This window comes from Leucopleurus acutus (assembly GCF_964270905.1).
Source record: "Leucopleurus acutus genome assembly, chromosome: 9".
Taxonomy (NCBI): Eukaryota; Metazoa; Chordata; class Mammalia; order Artiodactyla; family Delphinidae; genus Leucopleurus; species Leucopleurus acutus.
The window spans coordinates 5,315,545-5,338,360 of NC_139144.1; the positions used below are offsets into that span (position 1 = coordinate 5,315,545).

Here is a 22,816-nt window from a genome sequence, read left to right on the forward strand (position 1 = left end):
ACAAGTAGCAAGATAGGAACACAAACCCATCCATTAGCATAGAGGGTGCCTAAAATCATAATAAATTCACAAACACCCCAAAACACACTACTGGACACAGTTCTGCCCACCAGAAAGACAAGATCCAGCCTCATCCACCAGAACACAGGCACCAGTCCCCTCCACCAGGAAGCCTACACAACCCACTGAACCAACCTCACCCACTGGGGGTGGACACCAAAAACAATGGGAACTATGAACCTGAAGCCTGCAAAAAGGAGACCCCAACCACAGTAAGTTAAGCAAAATGAGAAGACAGAGAAATACACAGCAGATAAAGGAGCAAAGTAAAAACCCACAAGACCAAACAAATGAAGAGGAAATAGGCAGTCTACCTGAAAAAGAATTCAGAGTGATGATAGTAAAGATATTCCAAAATCCTGGAAATAGAATGGAGAAAATGCAAGAAACATTTAACAAGGACCTAGAAGAACCAAAGAGCAAACAAATAATTATGAGAAACTCAATAAGTGAAATTAAAAATTCTCTAGAAGGAATCAATAGCAGAATAACTGAGGCAGAAGAACCGATAAGTGACCTGGAAGATAAAATGGTGGAAATAACTACCTCAGAGCAGAATAAAGAAAAAAGAATGAAAATAATTGAAGACAGCCTCAGAGACCTCTGGGACAACATTAAACACACCAACATTCCAATTATAGGGTCCCAGAAGAACAATAGAAAAAGAAAGACACTGAGAAAATATTTAAAGGAATTGTAGTTGAAAGCTTCCCTAATATGGGAAAGGAAATAGTCTATCAAGTCCAGTAAACACAGAGAATCCCATACAGGATAAATCCAAAGAGAAACATGATAAAACACACATTAATCAAACTATCAAAAATTAAATACACAGAAAAAATATTAAAAGAAGCAAGGGAAAAACAGCAAATAACATACAAGGGAATCACCATAAGGTTAACAGCTGATCTTTCAGCAGAAAATCTGCAAGCCAGAAGGGACTGGCAGGACATATTTAAAATGATGAAAGGGGAAAACTTACAACCAAGATTACTCTACCCAGCAAGGATCTCATTCAGATTTGACAGAGAAATTAAAACCTTTAAAGACAATTATCTTTACAGTAAAGAGAATTCAGCACCACCAAATCAGATTTACAACAGATGCTAAGGGAACTTCTCTAGGCAGGAAACACAAGAGAAGGAAAAGACCTACAAAAACAAACCCAAAACAATAAAAAAAATGGTAAAAGGAACATACATATCGATAATTATCATAAATGTAAATGGATTAAATGCTCCAAATAAAAGACACAGACTGGCTGAATGGATACAAGAACAAGACCCATATATATGCTGTCTACAAGAGACCCACTTCAGACCTAGGGACACATACAGACCAAAAGTGAGGGGATGGAAAACGATATTCCATGTACATGGAAATCAAAAGAAATCTGGAGTAGCAATACTTATATCAGACAAAATAGACTTTAAAATGAAGACTATTACAAGAGACAAAGAAGGACACTACATAATGATCCAGCGATCAATCCAAGAAGAAGATATAACAATTGTAAATATTTATGCACCCAAAATAAGAGAACTTCAATACATAAGCCAAATGCTAACAATTGTAAAAGGGGAAATCAACAGTAATACAATAATAGTAGGGGACTTTAACACCCTACTTTCACCAGTGGACAGATCATCCAAAATGAAAATAAATAAGGAAACACAAGCTTTAAATGACACATTAAACAAGATGGACTTAATTGATATTTATAGGACATTCCATCCAAAATCAACAGAATACACTTTCTTCTCAAATGCTCATGGAACATTCTGAAGGATAGATCATATCTTGTGTCACAAATCAAGCCTTGGTAAATTTAAGAAAATGAAAATTTATCAAGTACCTTTTCTTGCCACAACACTATGAGACTAGATATCAATTACAGGAAAAATACTGTAAAAAGTACAAGCACATGGAGAGCTAAACAATATGGTACTAAATAACCAAGAGATCACTGAGGAAATCAAAGAGGAAATAAAAGAATACCTAGAAACAACTGACAATCAGAACACAGCAACCCAAAACCTATGGGATGCAGCAAAAGCAGCACTAAGAGGGAAGTTTATAGCAATACAATCCTCCCTCAAGAAACAAGAAACATCTCAAATAAACAACCTAACCTTACACCTAAAGCAATTAGAGAAAGAAAGAAATAAAAAACCCAAAGTTAGCAGTAGGAAAGAAATCATAAAGAACAGATCAGAAAGATATGAAAAACAAATGAAGGAAACAATAATAAAGATCAATAAAACTAAAAGTGGTTCTTTGAGAAGATAAACAAAATTGATAAACCATTAGCCAGACTTATCAAGAAAAAAGGGAGAAGACTCAAATCAATAGAATTAGAAATGAAAAAGGAGAAGTAACAACTGACACTGCAGAAGTACAGGGATCATGAGAGATTACTACAAGCAACTCTATGTCAATAAAATGGACAACCTGGAAGAAATGGACAAATTCTTAGAAAAACACAACCTTCCAAGACTGAACCAGGAAGAAATAGAAAATATGAACAGACCAATCACAAGCACTGAAATTGAGACTGTGATTTAAAATCTTCCAACAAACAAAAGCCCAGGACCAGATGGCTTCACAGGCGAATTCTATCAAACATTTAGAGAAGAGCTAACACCTATCCTTCTCAAACTCTTCCCAAATATAGCACAGGAAGAAACACTCCCAAGCTCATTCTACGAGGCCACCATCACCCTGATACCAAAACTAGAAAAAGATGTCACAAAAAAAAGAAAACTACAGGCCAGTAACACTGATGAACATAAATGCAAAAGTCCTCAACAAAATACTAGCAAACACAATCAAACAGCACATTAAAAGGATCATACACCATGATCAAGTGGAGTTTATCCCAGGAATGCAAGGATTCTTCAATATACCCAAATCAATCAACGTGATACACCATATTGACAAATCGAAGGAGAAAAACCATATGATCATCTCAACAGATGCTGAAAAAGCTTTTGACAAAATTCAACAGCCGGGTTTCCCTGGTTCAGCAGTGGTTGAGAGTCTGCCTGCCAATGCAGGGGACACGGGTTTGTGCCCCAGTCTGGGAAGATCCCACATGCCGCGGAGCAGCTAGGCCTGTGAGCCATGGCCACTGAGCCTGCACGTCCGGAGCCTGTGCTCTGCAACGGGAGAGGCCACAGCAGTGAGAGGCCCACGTACCGCAAAAAAAAAAAAAAAAAAAAAAAAAAAAATTCAACACCCATTAAGGATAAAACCCTCCAGAAGTAGGCATAGAGGGAACTTACCTCAACATAATAAAGGCCATATATGACGAACCCACAGCCAACATTGCTCTCAATGGTGAACAATTGAAACCATTTCCACTAAGATCAGGAACAAGACAAGGCTGTCCATTCTCACCTCTATTATTCAACTTAGTTTTGGAAGTTTTAGCCACAGCAATCAGAGAAGAAAAATAAATAAAAGGAATCCAAGTTGGAAAAGGAGAAGAAAACTGTCACTGTTTGCAGATAACATGTTACTATACATACAGAATCTTAAAGATGGTACCAGAAAACTACTAGAGCTAATCAATGAATTTGGTAACGTTGTAAGATACAAAATTAATGCACAGAAATCTCTTGCATTCCTATACACTAATGATGAAAAATCTGAAAGAGAAATTAGGAAACACTCCTATTTACCATTGCAACAAAAAGAATAAAATACCTACGCATAAACCTGCCTAAGGAGAAAAAAGACCTCTATGCAGAAAGCTATAAGACACTAATGAAAGAAATTAAAGATGATACAAACAGATGGAAAGATATAGCATGTTCTTGGATTGGAAGAATCAACATTGTGAAAATGACTATGTTACCCAAAACAATCTACAGATTCAATGCAATCCCGATCAAACTACCAATGGCATTTTTCACAGAACAAGAACAAAAAAGTTCACAATTTGTATGGAAACACAAAAGACTCTGAATAGCCAAAACAATCTTGAGAAAGAAAAATGAGCTGGAGGAATCAGGCTCCCTGACTTCAGACTATACTACAAAGCTACAGTAATTAAGACAGTATGATACTGGCACAAACACAGAAATATAGATCAATGGAACAGGATAGAAAGCCCAGAGATAAACCCATGTACATATGATCACTTTATCTTTGATAAAGGAGGCAAGAATATACAATGGAGAAAAGACAGCCTCTTCCATAAGTGGTGCTGGCAATACTGGACAGCTACATGTAAAAGAATGAAATCAGAACACTCCCTAACACCATAAACAAAAATGAACTCAAAATGGATTAACGACCTTAATGTAAGGCCAGACACTATAAAACTCTTAGAAGAAAACATAGGCAGAACACTCTATGACATAAATCAGAGCAAGATCCTTTTTGACTCACCTCCTAGAGTACGGGAAATTGAAACAAACAAATGGGACCTAATGAAACTTAAAAGCTTTTGCATAGCAAAAGAAACCATAAACAAGATGAAATGACAACCCTCAGAATTGGAGAAAATATTTGCAAATGAAGCAACTGACAAAGGATTAATCTCTAAAATATACAAGCAGCTCAATAACAAAAAAACAAAGAACCCAATCCAAAAATGGACAGAAGACCTCAATAGACATTTCTACAAAGAAGATATACAGATTGCCAACAAACACATGAAAGGATGCTCAACATCACTAATCATTAGAGAAATGCAAATCAAAACTACAATGATGTATCACCTCACACCGGTCAGAATGGCCATCATCAAAAAATCTGCAAACAATAAATGTTGGAGAGGGTGTGGAGTAAAGGGAACCCTCTTGCACTGTTCATGGGAATGTAAATTGACACAGCCACTCTGGAGAACAGTATGGAGATTCCTCAAAAAACTAAAAGTACAACTACCATACTACCCAGCAATCCCACTACTGGGCATATATGCTGAGAAAACCATAATTCAAAAAGAGACCTGTACCACAATGTTCATTGCAGCACTATTTACAATAGCCAGGACATGGAAGCAACCTAAGTGTCCATTGACAGATGAATGGATAAAGAAGATGTGGCACATATATACAATGGAATATTACTCAGCCATAAAAAGAAACGAAATTGAGTTATTAGTTGTGAGGTGGATGGACCTAGAATCTCTCATACAGAGTGAAGTAAGTCAGAAACAGAAAAACAAATACCGTATGCTAACAGATATATATGGAATCTTAAAAAAAATGGTTCTAAGGAGCCTAGGGACAGCAGATGTAGAGAATGGACTTGAGGACATGGGGAGCGGGAAGGGTATGCTGGGATGAAGTGAGACAGTAGCACTGACATATGTACACTATCAAATGTAAAATAGATAGTTAGTGGGAAGCAGCTGGGAGCACAGGGAGATCAGCTCGGTGCTTTGTGACCACCTAGAGGGGTGGGATAGGGAGGAAGATGCAAGAGGGAGGGGATATGGGGATATATGTATACATATAGCTGATTCACTTTGTTATACAGCAGAAACTAACACAACATTGTAAAGCAATTATACTCCAATAAAGATGTAAAAAAAGGATTTTAAAAAATTTTTAGAATAAAAAAGTGTAGTGAAGTGGAAATATGCAAAATCATAATCAAGTTTAAATGTTGAATCTGGAATTGCAAGTAATGACAGTATTGAGAAAAATATTGAGTCGTGTCAGCAAACTGATTTTATTGAGCCATATTCTAAAATCAGTATTTAAAGTTTTGATAAAGATTATTTAAAAGATGGTTTAACCAAAGGTATAAAACACCCCAATAAAAATAATAGATTCCAATGTATAAATTGAATGGTAATAATTTAAATCAAAGATTAAAACATTCAAAATATAAGTTCCTTATAAACACAGCAAGCTGGAATAGTTGATAATCCCATTCAAATATCTTTTAAAAGAATAAAGATGTAAATTTCTGGTGCTAACTCTTAATATTATGTGAGTGCTAATAAAAAAACTTTATTAGCGAGAATTCCCTGGCAGTCCAGTGGTTAGGACTCGACCTAACCACTGCCATGGTGGTTAGGTTAGGCCCTTTCACTGCCATGGGCCCAGGTTCAATCTCTGGTTGAGGAACTAAGATTCCACAAGCCACGTGTCACAGCCAAAAAAAAAGAAAAGAAAAGAAAAGAAAAACTTTATTAGCATCTTTCTATTTACATGTCATGTGGTAAAATGGCAAATAGCTCACCCAGTTTCTATGCATCCATTGCATTTATTAATGATGAATCATCTACTGAACTAAAAGCTGTAAGTCCTAGTCAGTTCTGCCATATCTCAGAACTCCTGAGGGATCCACTCACCTTGGAGCCTTCCCCTAGTAAATGCTGCTCCCGTTAGCAAGAAAAACCTATATGTGAATGCTCATAACAGCTCTAATCATAATCTTCAAAACCTAGAAACAACCAAGATTGCTTTCAACAGGTGAATGGAAAAACACGTATTGGATAAAGATACTAGAGTAGAGCTACACAATGAGAAAGAACAAACGCAACACACAACAATATGGATGAATCTAAAAAGCATTTTGCTCAATGAAAGCAGCCAGATCCAAAAGAGCTCACACTGCATGATTCCTTTTGGGTTTTTTTTTGTTTTTTTTGCGGTACGGGGGCCTCTCACTGTTGTGGCCTCTCCCGGTGCGGAGCACAGGCTCCGGACGCGCAGGCTCAGCGGCCATGGCTCACGGGCCCAGCCGCTCCACGGCATGTGGGATCCTCCCGGACCGGGGCACGAACCCGCATCCCCTGCATCGGCAGGCGGACTCTCAACCACTGTGCCACCAGGGAAGCCCTGCATGATTCCTTTTATATGACATTCTAGAAAAGGCAAAACTACAAGGGTAGGAGTGGATCAGTGGCTACCAGGATTTGGGGGAGGGGGACAGCGTTGAAGACAAAGAGCCTGTAAACAAACGTTAGGATGATGGAACAGTTCTCTATGGTTCTGTGGTGCTGGCCACATGACAGTATTTCTCAAACCCATAGAACTCTATGTACACCATAGAGAACAAACTGTACTGAATGCAAGGTAAAAAATAGAGAAAGAGAGAGAAATGTATACCAGGATGGTGGGAAAATCCAGGATGGAATTCAGAAGGTAACAAGTGAATCTGCATTACAAACAAATGACATAACTACATTTAAGTGGATGGGGAAAACAGGAGTGATCCTAAATTTGGACCTTCATAAACTTGGAAATAGTATTTTGACACAGAACTCTAAGGCTAATGACAAAAAGAACTGTATGTAAGTACTATCTGTACTCTACTTGGTAGATGTGTTTCTCACCAAGAAACAGGTTGGCAATTCTAAACTTCTTACATGTATACTCCATGTAAGAACATGTAGTGTGACTTGTGCCTTTCTGTCACATTTTGTTACATGTGACAAAAAGTAAATCTTTGGCAGATGGTGAGAGGCAGGTCTCACACTGTCAGAGAAGGCTGAGAATGAGCCCCGTGGTGCTGATTAGACTTGGGGGCATCCACGAACTCATGTTTACAGGCACACTTCGTTTTGTTGTGCTTCACAGGTTCTGTGTTTTTTACAAATGGAAGGTTTGTGGCAACCCTGCCTCGAGCAAGTTTATCGGGGCCGTTTTGCCAACAGCATTTGCTCACTTTGCATCTCTGTGTCACATTTTGGTCATTCTCACAATATTTCAAACTTTTTCATTATTATTATATTTGTAATGGTGGTCTGTGATCAGTGATCTTTAATGTTACTAGTGCAACAAGATTTCAGCTTGCTGAAGACTTAGATTACGGTTAGCATTTTTTAGCAGTAAAATATTTTTAAATTAAGGTATGGACATTTTTAGACATAATGCCATTGTACACTTAATAGACTACAGTTTAGTATAAACATAATTTTTATATGCACTGGGAAATCAAAAAATTTGTGTTACTCGCTTTACTGTGGTATTCACTTTTATTGCCGTGATCTGGAACCGAACACATAATATCTCTGAGGTATCCCTTTATATATATATATATATATATTGCAGAAAGTAAATACAGAAATATATGTAGATATATGGATACACACGGGTTCAAATACACCCAGATATTCCTAGCTCTGTCCGCTGGGAGAGCCTAGAAGCAGGGACACTCAAGCAGCCAGAAGCATGTCTAGCTCCGAAATTTTGGTTTAAAAGGCCACTCTCCAATAAAAGACATTGTGAGATCCTTGGAAAAATGGCTGATTCTAGGGTTGGAGCAGGGAAAGTACACAATAAACCCAAGCTCCTCTAAGCGCCCTAAGTCACTGCAATCTTGTGTACATCACTGAACTCCTTTGGGCCACAGTCGCTTCCTCTCCACCATGGAGAGTTACACTAAATAGTCAGTAAAAGCCAGTCAAATGTGTACCCTCTGTGTGTCTAAGAAAATGAGAGGTCAGCTTTGCCAAATATGACGTGTCTAACCATTGAGGACAAAAACAGCAAAGAAAAACCCAGGAGAAAAGGCTTTGGAGCTAAATCGTAAGAGTCAACAGGGACTTACGTGTTCTTGGCTGTTTGGAGTGAATTTGTTCTGTGCTTGATTTTCATCACTTAAAAACTACATCTTTAAATCTTTTCTGCTTAAAACTTTTGGAAGCCCATTTCTATGGGATATCTCTGAAGACTTTTTTTAATAAGAGAAATACTCTAATCGTGATGTTTATTAATGTCGATAACTCAGTTGCCTATGTTTTCTCTTTTTCTAAGTGTGAGTCCAAGTTCCAGAAGCAAATACATTCCTCTCTATACGTAAGTAATGTTTCTTAATGTTTTAAAAATTACTAGATGTACATCTAAATTGTAGTTGCTTTCAGCTCGCTCATGTTTGTAATTCACTTTTTGAAACAGCTTACGCTTTCTAACAGATTTCTAATGTTTTCCTAGCATGCTGCCTGTCAGGAATTTCATCAAAAATGCGTTAAAGATTTTAATAAGGGAAAGAAAGGGGGAGCAGTATCTTCGGTGTTCCCAAATTGGTTATTTTATGAGATAAAATACCTTGGATGCTACTAATATTGGGTGTTGTCAACAAGAAAGACTTTTACACTTGATGTGGAAGCTACAATGTGCTCGCCAAAGCTAAGGGCAGGAAGTGCGATCTCTTGCTTTCCTATTTAAATCTGGCTCTCCGTGGGTGGCACAGATGTGCGACACCACCCTTTGGGGGCTTCTCTGCTTTATATTGGAGAAAAAATCGTGTGCTTTAGTCAGCTTGGGCTGCTGTCACAACATAGCACAGACTGGGTGGCTTGTAGACAACAGACGTTTATTTCCCACGGTTCTGGAGGCTGGAAGGTAGGGACGGCCAAGGGGTCACAGACTTGTGTCCACTTATGGTTCAGGGGCAAGGAGCTCGTGGTGTCGCTTTTATAAGAACACTAATGACCCAAGTACCTCCCACCTCCTGATACCATCACCTTTGGATGTTAGGAATTCAACGTATGAATTTGGGGGGGACATAAACATTCAGATCACAGTACCTTGGAACAAAGTAAATCCAAGCAAACAGAGGAATCTGGGCCTTTCATCTCTACCCTCCCCCTCATTACTCCAGCCTCTCCTACCCCACTGTAGAATTGACTCACCTTCCTACCAGTGGCCCCAGAAGCGCCTGCAGGACACCCTCTCACTGCCGTGGACTAATTGGCCCCGAAGGCACATCGCCAGTTGCCCACAACCCCAGGCACCTGCCCCGTTTCTGTCCCCACAGGAGGCCCCTCAGCTATGGAGACACCCATCTCTGCCTTGCCCCGGCTGCCTCCAAGCTCCAGGGAGGAGTTGGCTCAGGGCTGCAGAAGCAGCTGCTTCTTTGCTCAAAAACACAAACCAGCTGTTGCTCTCACTCTAAAAAAGAGAAAGTCTCCTTACTTTATTTTTTTAAGGCAAATTGTTCCATCACCGTGGTTAAGTTTTTGCATTTTGATCTATTTTGGCAAGATTTCCTTTGCAAGTTAGGATATGTTCATCTATTTTTTCTATGTTTCTTTTCATCCTAACAGTGGTTGCGTGCATTCTACAAATGCTGATGACGTTGACGACCCCCATGGAGACATCACATCTCTCGCCCAGCCTCGCAGCTCTGAAATTCTTTATACGAGCTCAAGTTGGTGAGTTCCACTTATGATTATTCCCCTCACTTTATTATTCAGGAGGAAACATGGTCATGGGCTTTGCAATGAATGGAGCAATTAAAAAACGGCCCTGGATAAACAACAAGGTCCTACTGTACAGCACAGGGAACTATATTCAATCTCCCAGGATAAACCATAATGGAAAAGAATCTGAAAAAGAATGTATATGTGTATAACTGAGTCACTTTGCTGTACAGCAGAAATTAACACAACACTGTAAATCAACTCGACTTCCATAAAATTAAAAAAAAAACAACAGCCTGGTGCTCTCACGGCTTAAGAGGAAAGATACCTGAAAGATACCTGAAAGATACCTGAAAGAAAGGCACCTGAAAGGACTGTAGTTTCTCACAAAGGAGGTTATAGTTTTGAGCACTGACTAACCTGGGTGCCTACATATATATGCAATATATCTTTACATGCTATGTTTTATGAATATATTACATATATAATATATACAAAAAGTATGTATATATTCACTTTCACCAGTGGAACTACTGAGCCTCAGAAATTACTTCCTTAGGATTCACAGGATACACTACAGGAAGCTGACATTCTGTGTCTTTTTTTTTTTTTTTTAATTTTTACTGGAGTATAATTGATTTGCAGTGTTGTTAGTTTCAGGTGTACAGCAAAGTGAATCAGTTATACATACACATATATCCACTCTTTTTTAGATTCTTTTCCCATATGGGTCATTACAGAGTATTGAATAGAGTTCCCTGTGCTATACAGCAGGTTCTTATTAGTTATCTATTTTATACATAGTAGTGTGGATATGTCAATCCCAATCTCCCAGTTTATCCCTCCCCCCCTTACCCCCTGGTAACCATAAGTTTGTTTTCTATGTCTGTGGGTCTATTTCTGTTTTGTAAATAAGTTAATTTCTACCCTCTTTTTTGATTCCACATATAAGTGATATCATATGATATGTCTTTGTCTGACTTACTTCACTTAGTATGATGATATCTAGGTCCATGCATGTTGCTGAAAAGGGCATTATTTCATTCCTTTTTATGGTTGAGTAATATTCCATGGTATATACGTACCACATCTTCTTCATTACGCCACTGAGCTGCTACACATCATGGCTGTTACCCCATCAGTTTCGGTGGTGACTGAAAACCTTGCAGGAGGTATCCTGCAAGCCTGTAGTGTGAATCACGACAGTATTTTAAATGTTAGCTGCTTTCTATTTTTTTTAAACATCAGTTGTGTCCATGAGACGAAATAGCTAATTTCACATTGGCTGTCCTTCAGACCTATTCTACACCCTATAATAATTTTGAATCTTCCTGTGTTATATATTCTGACTCTAATTCTTTTGACTAGTTGGCCAAACTAAAATATGTTTCAAAACTAAATTTGGTTTTAAAATATATTTCTGTAACTTATTGCATTGAAGAATTAAATGAGTTGATCTATTTCAACCAAAAACAAAAAAGAAAGAAAAAAGAGGAGAGAATACATAAAATATTCCATGTACTGTGACAAAGACTTAGCCCTCATGTAGCTTGCAAACCTGCAGGGCCGGTAAGCTCTGCTCACCAACAATGATAATATAGAGCAGCGTGGAGTGAGTCTCCTGAGCCGTGAGCTTAGTGCTTTTGATCTCAGTTGTACAGAGAGGTCACTTTCACCCACGAGACTTGAAGGCTGTGATGTTTTAGCTGAGTCCTGAGGAAGGGTTCGTTGGTTATGATTCTTCCATAATTTCTGCAAGGAAATTATTGCTATTAAACGTGGCAATTCTAAAAAATTTTCAAGAAAGAATATGAGGATAAACCCAACTGAAAATATCCTACTGGCATAAAATTTTATTTCTCCTTTGAAATGTACATCGGAATTTTGGAATGTTTTATGAAACATTCTTGCTAAAGAATAAAAGGTATTCTTCTGGGTCATTCTTCAAGGATAGTAAAGAGCAGTCTGGCAGCATTTTAAAAATTTGATGTAGAACATACCATTTAACTTAAGTAAATTTGGGAGCAGGCCATTCTACCTCATCTTGCTGTTAATTAGTGTTTTTAAGGAAAGGAAATTGAATGGATTATGCAAAAGAATTGGACATTAACTGTACTTCCCCAAATTGGCCACTAGAGGGCCTCCGAGGTTGCAAAGTTTCTTCTTTGGATGAGGTTTCATTTTTTTAACAGAATCTTAACCTTTTAACACAAAGAAAGGTTTTCCATTTTTATTATGAGGTATTGATACAAAATGTATAGTGTCATATGTAACATATAAAGCAAAATAACAAGGAAATGCCTGTGCATCCCGGGCCTAGCTAAGGACATAGTACTGTATCTTTTAAGCCACCTGTATATTCCTCCCAACCTCATCTCCTTGGTCTCCTTCCCCAACCCAGAAGTCATCACATCAGACTTTGTGCTTATCCTTTGCTTGCTTTGCTTGATAGTTTGGCTACATATACTTGAATCTCTAAACAAAATGTTATATCCTTTCCACAGTACCACACTGAGCAAAGTACAGAAGAATGCATGCAACATGACATCATTTGCATAAGGTCCAAAACCCAGAAACACATCAACTTACTTTGTGCCCAGTAGAGTACCATCCTATTCAAAAGCAAATATGACTCTTCCTTTGTTTCCTCATCTTAAACTTTCTTAAAGGGAAATACGTTCATGAGATCATCTTTAAGGTTCTCATAACCTGTGACAATTAGGACAGGAGCTGTACTTGCCCGAATCCTTCAGTGGAAGCCGCATGGCAGACAGAGTCAAGGCTACTGCCTCTTGGGTTCAGGTGGTTGGAATCACCAATTTCCCCAAAGGGTAAATGTTTTCAAATTTTCCTCATTCGTTGATTTTGTATTCTGGCCACCATCTCATTTGACATGCCCAATGTATTGGTGGTGATTATACTATTTGGGTTTTTTTGTTTGTTTTTTTTTTTTGCGGTACACGGGTCTCTCACTGTTGTGGCCTCTCCCATTGCGGAGCACAGGCTCCGGACGCGCAGGCTCAGCGGCCATGGCTCACGGGCCCAGCCGCTCCGCGGCATGTGGGATCTTCCTGGACCGGGGCACGAACCCGTGTCCCCTGCATCGGCAGGCAGACTCTCAACCACTGCGCCACCAGGGAAGCCCTATACTAATAGTTTTAAAAATAACTTTTAAAGTTGTAGAACTGAATCTGATCGTTATAGAAAAAAGTATGGGAAAAATTAATAACAATAAAAATATAACTAAACTTTTACACAGAAACATAGGCATTATTAATATTTTGACATATTTCCATCTGTCATCCTGAATCTTGTATCTGTATATTTATATAGCTATGATCATATTACATATATAATTTTTACTACCTTAACATTGCAACATCATCATGGGTACATGTTATTATGAACTCATCATGATCTTTTATTGGTGTAGATGTACTGTCATTGACTAGTTCACTTAGGTTACATATGTAAATTCTTTCCATTTTTTGCTATGATAAATAATGCTGTCAAACACTCTTTAAGTGAATCTTCTTCTAATTTGGAGTTATTTACTTAAGGGAGACTCCTTGAAATGGATTATGAGGTCAAAATATATAAACATTTTTAAGCATGTTACAAAATCCTTTCCTGGAAGTATTATAAAAATTTACAGTGGGACCAGAGTTTATGTGCAATGTGTATGCACACACACCTTCAATGCTAGCCTTAAAGCTCACCAAATAGCATATTCTTTTCCTTCCAAATGTGTTTATTATAAAAACCATTCAAATATGTTTGTCAAAAATGGAATACCTCTTTCATTTTCAGGGCCAGTGTTGAAAAGTGATACATGTTTTAGACTTTACCGCCAAACGTGCATGAATTTCTGCCTGTAGGTAGCTGCATGTCGCTGTGTGTGCATGCGAGTGTGGGGCGGTGTTGGGTTGACAGGTGCAATGGACATTTTCCCAGGCTCTATGCAGGGCTTTGAAAATCTTTTTTAATGGCTGCGTGATATTCCACTACAAGCTATATCATAGTTCACATAGGCCAAGTAGTTACTAAAATCTTTCCTATTGTTAAAAAAATACAGCAGTAAACATCCTCCACATATATCTTTGCACAGTTTTATGCATCCATTTCTATAGAACAAATCCTTAAGAGCAGAATTGTTGCATGAGTTTTCTCATTAAAATTAATAAAATATTTTCTGATTTGGTAGTGATGGGCCAGTTATTAAAAGATATTTAGTTAAGGAACTCAAGACATTAATTCAGTTTCCACTGAGGTTCCTAACTTCTAACTTGGGCCTAGTTTAGGAGCTAGAATCCACGATATCCATTGGCTTCAACAGTTCTTGAAGCTCAGGCACTGAGTAGAAATTACACACACACACAAAAAAGGTAAAAAGTCAATCCTCACTCATAATCTGTCAAGCAAACAAGGTAAGACTAACGTAGGGACACCCCCCCATTTTTTTCCCAATCTGTTTTTTCATCCTACTCTTAAATACTAGAGCTATATTCTTTGCAAGAGCTTATTATAAAATGAGATGGAAGAGAAGTTTGTTTTCAGTTAGTAATTATTTTGTGGCCCACATTGTTTGAAAATGCCTAGCATTCAGGAGTCATCAGTGCAAAGTGCCTGACTAGAGAATGATGTGTAACAGCAGATCTGTGCAGACTCGGGATCCAAAAGCATGGAACCTTGCCCTTTCCTAAGGAAAGGGAGAGTGTTTTTCTTTTGCCATGGACCACGTGGGCTCTCACGTATGTGCATCTCAGCTGGTCCAGCCCCTCCCTTTACCAACGAGGAGGACGCTGGGGCTTGAGCAGGAGAGAGGCACGTCCAGGTGACAGAGCAGAGGCTGCGCCCTCCGACCCCATACCCGGTGCTTTCCAGACACTGCCGTTTGGTTTCCCAAACCAGCCTGGCGCCTCCACCGTGCTGTCTTCCACTAAATCATAATCTTTTATTTCAGGACTTCACCCAGTTTCGTATTCACTGTGCCTTTACCTCTGTCGTCTCTCTGATGAAGCATTTGCAAATCATGAGTAATTGTCCAAAGTGACCTCCAGGCACCCCTGGGCCAAGGCCTAAGATGGAAGAAGGGGCCGCCCTGCCCCTGTCCCGGGTGCACTGCACCTTTAACAAAATCTGACCACAAGGCAGGTTCAAGACGGGCTATGAATAGCAGTTCCTTACACTAGCCCACACTTCTGCCTTTTCTGAGAACTTTCACATCGACTCTCTCATTTGTTTTTCAAAGCAGTGTGATGAAGCCAGAGGTGCGGGAATAGGTTCTCTCCCCATTTTACAGATGGGGAGGTTGAAGCAGAGTAAATTATGTAAGAGCCTCAGGTACTCATTCCATGAGCGGTTAGGAGAACAGCCCCTCAGTCCCCAGGGCAGCCTCTGGCCAGTGAGCGCTTCCTGGGCATCAGCCCTGCTCTGATGGGGCTGTCGGCTCCTTTCTGTGTCCCCTCCCGGATGCCAGAGGGGAAGGTTCCCTGAGAACAGAGGGAGAAGCACATCCTCTAGAGCATGGTGATGGTAGGAGTGACACTAATTCCTGAGCAGGTCCTGGGGATCTTACCACATCTTACCACATTCAGGGAGGCACAGCCCGGTGGCCAGCATGACTCTGGTCTTATCTAGATTTCTCACAGAACGGTCAGCAAAACCAGTCCCAGTTCCCAGGCCCTCCTTCCCCTCAGCCTTCCCAGGCCCGCCAGCTTCTCTGTCCACACGTGCACTAGGCCAGCACTTGGCCCAGCTAACCCGGCCCCCCGCCTCCTGCAAGGGAGCTGCACATTCCCCCACCCCTGACTTGGGCAGAGGTGGTTCAGAAAACTCCCATCCTGTGTCCAGGAGCACAGGGCTGGCGGGGGCAGCCCTGAAGGCCGATGCCAGCCCTGGGACAGTCTGAGCCCGCGCCTCCCTCTGTGCCCCTCTCACACCCTCCGGCTCTTACTCTGCATCAGCGATCTTTGCCCCACTTGGATTCTGTAAACCTCTAGTCGTGCATTTAACAACTTTACTGCTTAACGTGAAAGCTGTCAGGCGTCAGGCCTGTTTGAGTTCTTCTCGATCTGTACTTGACACAGAATAGCTCTCGATGAACGAGGGCCCAAGTGGCTTGGATGTGCACTACACCCACACCCTGAATGACGCTGACCACCCTGTCCCAGCACAGCTCTCCCGGCACGGCTGGCAGTCTGGGTGGCAGGGCCTTCTGGGTCGGGTCAGTCCCGACACCTGCCAGCTCGGTTGTCTCTGGGCACATGACTTAGACTCTTTCTGAGGCCCCAGTGCCTGCATCTATGAAATGGGCATGATACCAGGACCAGCGACCCAGAGTGTTGGGAGATTAAACCAGTCAACTCACGTTAAGTGTCACAAAGGGCGCACACTCAGTGAGGATTCGTCAGGCCTGTGGTACAGAGAGAGAACGTGTGCGCACTGGAATTTTAATCCACGTATGCATGACCTATAGTCTACATATAACATGGTTTTCTCCATGTTTTCCTTATGTTCTATTTAGCTTTTCATTACACACCATCTGGGCTCCCTTGTTCTAACTGATTTACTGAAGTTCTTTTATTTCTCAAGTTATTTAATTTCTATTTTATTATGCTTTGCTGAGCAAAACCAATTAGCTGTAAACTTAGGCAACAGTTTATTCAAATTTACCCATTAGTGAACCAACTCTAGGCTTATTGTGGGAATTGGGCACCAAAGAAGGTGTCCAAAAGGCTATGGAGCAAAGACAAACATGAAGACTTCACTTATCTTTAAATGGTTTCCTGTTTCTCTCGCTTTCCTTAAATGGGGGAGTGGGTTTGAACGTACAACTGCTCTGGAAATTCTCTTAGAGCCTGTACATTTCCGTGTCTCTAATATCTTTGTTTCTTCCATCTGAAAAATCGTGTCACCCATCAGCCGCAGGTCTGCAGAGTGTCCCCCAGAGACTATTCTCCTCTTGATATAAGGTCAACATGTTGCACTGAAGATGGAAAAAAGTCCCCCTGTGATGTCCCTGCCAAAGGGTTAAATGGAATAGATTTTAGAAGCAGCGTGGGTGAGGACTTTCGTTTTCAAATATGTGACAGTTTATTATGCAACTGAATTCATTTCTCAGGCCTAAGCAGCTTATCTTTAATTCAGTCCACTCGTGCATGGGTGTTATTTTTAGATATGATGTAATATAATATCATTATTATAATGTAATGTATAATACCGTTTAACGTCAATAACCTGTATGCCACAAGGCACATATCGTGGGGTGATGTTTTATACCAAGCCCTTCTTGTGATTGACACATCACTTGCTTCCACCTTTGACTTCTTAACTGCTCTGATGGAAGGTTATGACTTCAGAGGCATTTTCATTCTGCAGGTGTTTTAGGGGCAGTGGAAAAAACCTCTCACGCAGAGGAAGGGGATTTCCTTTGTAACATGCATGGAAGCTTTAATGAATGTTTGGGGAGAGCCACAACACATGAATGATTTTGCCCCATTTTTTTGTTACCTCTGTGACATACAGCTGCAATTCTTTAAGAAAATTCCAGGAAAACCTGAAGGGCCCTGCCTAGAATTGGACAGCAGTGGTTTACTCACCCAGGTCCCTGCAACAAGCCTGAAACAGAGACTTCCAAACCTCGCTGCCCATAGGAGTTATCTGGAGAGATTAAAAACCCCAATTCCCAGGTTACACGGCTTGCCAATTAAATCAGAATGTCTGGGGGTAGGAGTAAGGCATCAGTACCTTTTAAAAATCCCCGTGAGTCGTCAGGGCGCAGCAGCGTTTGGAAACCACTGTCTGTCTTCACCTCTCTCAGGCTGCCTGTCCTGGACGAACTGCATTCCTCGCCTGCCAGGCTCCTATTTTGTACAGTTCTTATTTCTTTAAAATCTTACATGCTCGATTAATTGAGCACCTACTAAGTGCTAAAGACTTGCCAGTTGCTTTCACCTTCACTGAATCCCTTTGACCCCCAGGGCGCTGGGAGGCCACGTGCACCCTCGGGCTGCAGCTGGCCGAGACAAGGGCAGGGCAGGCCTGGCTCCCTGATTTTTCTGGCCTCACAAGATCCATCAGCTTGCAGTGCTTACCCTGCTGTTGCCCTTGATGTGCTTGCCCTTCACTCTGTCTGCATCGGGGTCCCCTGCTTTATTGCCTGCAAGCCAGCAAGTCGTAGACTGATGCGCTTGGAAGAGACACAGGACTTTACTGGTGCGATTCCTACCTGATACGTCATTTCCCGTAACGTGCTGATGCCAGGGGCACATCATCAGTGCCCAGAAGGACACCAGAGGACCTGCCTGCCCGCAGACACAAGTAGAATCTGGCCTCCCTCCTGCCCATGGCCTTGAGCTTGGTACTGTCGCCCCTCTCGTAGCTGAGGCCCAGATCTGAGCCCCCGGCCCTGAGCCCACCCCGTTCATTGCCCCGCCCTCCACTGTCTGCCCATCCCTGGCTGTACGCAGCGCCCTCCCCGAAGCTCCATAGTTTGAAAATTCCTCCTGCGGTCAGTGCTGACTGGAGGTTTCCTTGTCTTATTGGATGTGTGGAAAGCATGAGACAAAACCAGGAGACCCTCGGAGGAGCCGTCCCTCTGCCTTCCATGGGGGCTCGGTCCTCGCTGCTCTTTGCCTTGCGTCTGGGCCTCCGTCGAGGATAAGGACCCTCGCCAGAGGAATGTCACGCTCCCGAGGAGGGGCCGTGGAGTGGCCGCGGCAAGCTGAGCCCTGGCCCTCTCCTGGCCATGGCAGCAAGAGGACCCTGAGAGCTGAACTTCACAGCGATGGGTGTTATTGGAGGAGCCTTGTGATTTGCAGACAGCGTGTGTTTGCTCCTTGAAAATAGTCTCAACCTCACGTTTCCTCGCACCTGAGGGTGAGGCTGCAGGTCTCAAGCGGCACTGGGACTGGGCCCACCTCTTCCTCAGGAAATAATCCATGGAAAGGGTTTTATACGCTGTAAAAATGGCAAAAACAATACTTATTATTCACACTTCTCTGAATTACCCACTAAAATGTTTCTTTTGGATGTTTGCTTGCCGTTCTAGAGAGGGATTTCATACCCACACTGAAAACCCTGCCAGACCTTCTCGTGTTTTTCTTTTACTCTCTTTCTCTCTGGGGGGGAAAAGGACCAGGGAAGCAGAGGAGTAAGTGGAATTGAGTTAAATTTGTGCAATTTCAGGAAATTATATGAAATCAGCACTTTAACGGTGGCAAGACATAAATATTATTTAAAAATCACAGTTGTGGGCTTCCCTGGTGGCGCAGTGGTTGAGAGTCCGCCTGCCGATGCAGGGGACACGGGTTCGTGCCCCGGTCCAGGAAGATCCCACATGCCGCGGAGCGGCTGGGCCCGTGAGCCATGGCCGCTGAGCCTGCGTGTCCGGAGCCTGTGCTCCGCAATGGGAGAGACCACAACAGTGAGAGGCCCGCGTATCAAAAAAAAAACAACAAAAAAAACAAAATCACAGTTGTGACTGATATTGGAGTTGGTGTCACAGAGCTCCGTGTGGGACCCAGGTCCACTCTTTGGTAAGGAAAACCTGTCCTCCTTCATTAGAAAACAGAGCTCAACTGTGAATCATGTATGTAAAACACATGCAAATTGAAACAGTAGAAAAACATGGACCTGAAGTAAGTTTCTTCAGTCCTAGAGCAGGGCTGTCATCTGCACATCTCTGGCCCCTGCCTGCACGCTTTCCTGTCTGGCAGCCAGATTTCCAGCCCTGATGTGGGACAAAACCTTTAGACTGCGTCCTCCTTTGTGTTTTCATAGTTGGGTGCTGGTGACCGTGACTATTTCACAGATGGTTATTTTCCTTTCCTTTCTTGCCCTCTTTCCTTTAGCTCTGCAAATATTCCAGGATACGCTGGTAAGGTTCATTTCACAGCCACCCATCCAGCAAATTCTCGTCGTCCATCAACGACCCCCTCGCCCGATTCAGGAGTGCACCAGTAAGTAGGAGTCCTATTACTCAGAGCGCTCAGATACACGGTGGGGAGGTGTCCTAATGATGATTAGCCCATTAAGGAGCCATTCAGTACTGAGAGTAAATTTACGTCGTTTAAAAAATAGGGTGTCGGGTCCAAAAAGACAGAAGAGTCCATTCCCCACTGTTGCTGCTCAAAGGAGCATATTAAGATGTTTAATGCATCGTAGGTGGATGGCATCTTTGCCTCTTGGGCTCAGCTCTGCATACACATCACCCTTCTGCATGATCCTCAGAACGTGCATGGAACACACTGCACGGGACACGTATTCACTTCTTGTGAATAGCCACCTTACTTTTCACAAAAGACAACATTCGGTTGAAAGCCATATATATTTTTAAACACTGTTTTGCAAATTGAAAACAGGAGACATCTGATGGGAGTTTAGCGCAGACCCTGTGTGTTGAAGCTGCCAGTGAGAAGCAACGCATTATTGCTCCTTACACCTCAAATTTGAAAGCATCTTATGGACGTCCTGGCCTTGCAAATAAGATAACACAGCTCTGAAGATGCAAATGCGGGGTCCAGAGGCTGGCCCCGTGCCAGTAAATACGCTCTCGTGGTGGGTCGGTGGGTGTGCATCTGGGAGGGGGACCAATGCAGCCCCCCGCCTCCATTGATGCCTTTTCTCCTTTTTGGTGGAGAATCCACTCATTCCTGAAACATTCTTTGAGCACCCACCCTGGGCCAGGCACTGCTGAAGGCTCTGTGCTCACCGGGTTGAGCGGGAAAGCTCCAGGCTCTCAGGAACCTACGTTCTGGCGTGAAAGACAGAAGCAAAGAGGCATACAAGTATCTGAAGACATGAATTAAAACGATTTTGGACAGAGACACATGCTGTGCAGAAGAAAAGGCAGGGTGACGTTGGAGAGAGAGCCTGGGCAGAGACCCAGGAAGCTGGGCGGTCAGGGGGGCTGGTGGGTGCTGACCTGCAGGCAGAGTTCGAGCTCCTGCCCTGATGGGCTTCCTGATCATCCCGAGAGGCAGGACATGGCGGGGCCTCGTGGACCTCAGCCCGCAGTTCATACATCAGTTCACTAGTCATACACTCGTGTGCGTGTGGTTCATTCAACAAATGCTGTGTCAACAAATGTTTACAGTGCCAGGAATTCACAAGAGTTAGACCCAGTTTGCAAGGAGCTCTCAGTCTAGCGGTGAGCGAGGGATAAACAGTTACCCTGGAGGATGCCCAGTGTCTTCATAGTGACAGTCACTTAACAGCTGAGGGCTTCTGGGACACTGCCCTGTAAGGACTGACTGGTCTCATCAGCCCTGTGACCCTGTGAGGAAGGTCTCTTGTCTTCCCATTTGACAGGTAAGGAAACTGAGGCTCCAGGCCAGCAGGGCATCTGTGTGGGTGCAGCAAAGACTTCACGAAAGGAGGAGGTGGTCCACGCCGTGATTCTCGGGGCAGTGGGCTTCGTCTCACAGATACTTGAGGGCGGGCCTCTGCCTGCCCCAGGCAGCCCTCATCGCGCAGCCGTGGGGTCTTAGGGAGGCAGCTCTCAGGTCACCGCCCGCCGCGGTGTGAACTGTGTGTAGAGAGCCGCGTGGTAAGGGCAGTGACCACAAGGCGACGGGGCGCATCGTCAACTGAGCTTAGCTCGGACAGTTTGCCAACTGGCCGGCATCTCTGGGCCACCAAGTGGGAAACATTTTAAAGAGGGTCATTGGCTTTCTAGGCTGGTGTTTTGCATTCAGTCCATTTTCTCTCAAGACACATTGTCAAACGTCACACAAATTCCAAAGGAAGGGCTGGTAGAAATTTAGACACAGTGTTTTACTTCCTCTGAAGGACCTAAAGAAACAACGTGAAAATTAAATGCATCCTTATATCTGTCGTTTAGACTTATTGCCCAGAAAAGCCAGGGTAACGCCCTGCGTCTGGGCAATTCACGATCGAGGAGAGAGCAAACTCGAGGATACTTTTTCTGGCAAATGCAGCCGGTTCTCACCCGTCACCGTTTCTGTCCACAGCCCACCTTCTCACCCCAAATCTCTCAGACCTCGTCCCCGACAGCCTTGTGGTCTGGCGTTTTTCTGCAGACACGTGAGCTAGCGGTCCAAAGTCCCTAATATATTTCAGAGGAATCTTTATTCCTACGTGGGAAACTAGCCTCCACCGTTACTACTTCTGTTCCTACTGTGGTCACTGTTGCTACTTGAGAAAAGAGCCTGAGTCTTTAGGCCATTTGGGGTAATGGCCACAGCGGCAGATTCAGGCTGGTTGCTGACCCCTGGCAGCCCTGCACTCACCCCGCACATACTGCACACACAGCTGTCACCTGCTGTCCCAGAGTGGGGCCCAAGGACCCGTGGAGCTGTCTTCTCTGGGGTTCTCATTCTCAGGGTGCACACCGGCTCTGGAAACACAGACAGTGTCACCCACTATGTGACACGAAATGACAGACTCGTGTTGGGCTGGGAGCCCAGATCACCCCTGCGTCCCCCCAGACAAGGGCTCCTGACGTGGCAGCGGGGCTCTGCGGTGAGAAGGCACAGGGAGGCGCGTAGATTTTTAACAGCACTCTGCTGACACAGGCCGGCGGCCTGCAGGAGGGCGGCCAGTGGTCTGCACCTGTCCTGGCCCCTGTGATCAGAAAAAGTCAGGTCTTTGAGGTTCTCCATGGTGAAGTAGTGCCTCTGC

At 42.8% G+C, this 22,816-nt stretch overlaps 1 protein-coding gene across 1 annotated transcript in view; it reads left to right on the plus strand.

Moving 5' to 3' along the window:
• Window positions 1-22,816, plus strand: part of SPMIP7 (sperm microtubule inner protein 7) — a gene marked incomplete at both ends in the record, with an annotated part of 53,798 nt that overhangs the window by 28,779 nt on the left and 2,203 nt on the right. The window contains 3 exons of the mRNA XM_082846193.1: window positions 8,784-8,825; window positions 10,076-10,183; window positions 20,026-20,133. Of these exons, the coding sequence (XP_082702319.1) occupies window positions 8,784-8,825; window positions 10,076-10,183; window positions 20,026-20,133 (258 nt within the window). The remainder of the gene's footprint in view (window positions 1-8,783; window positions 8,826-10,075; window positions 10,184-20,025; window positions 20,134-22,816) is intronic.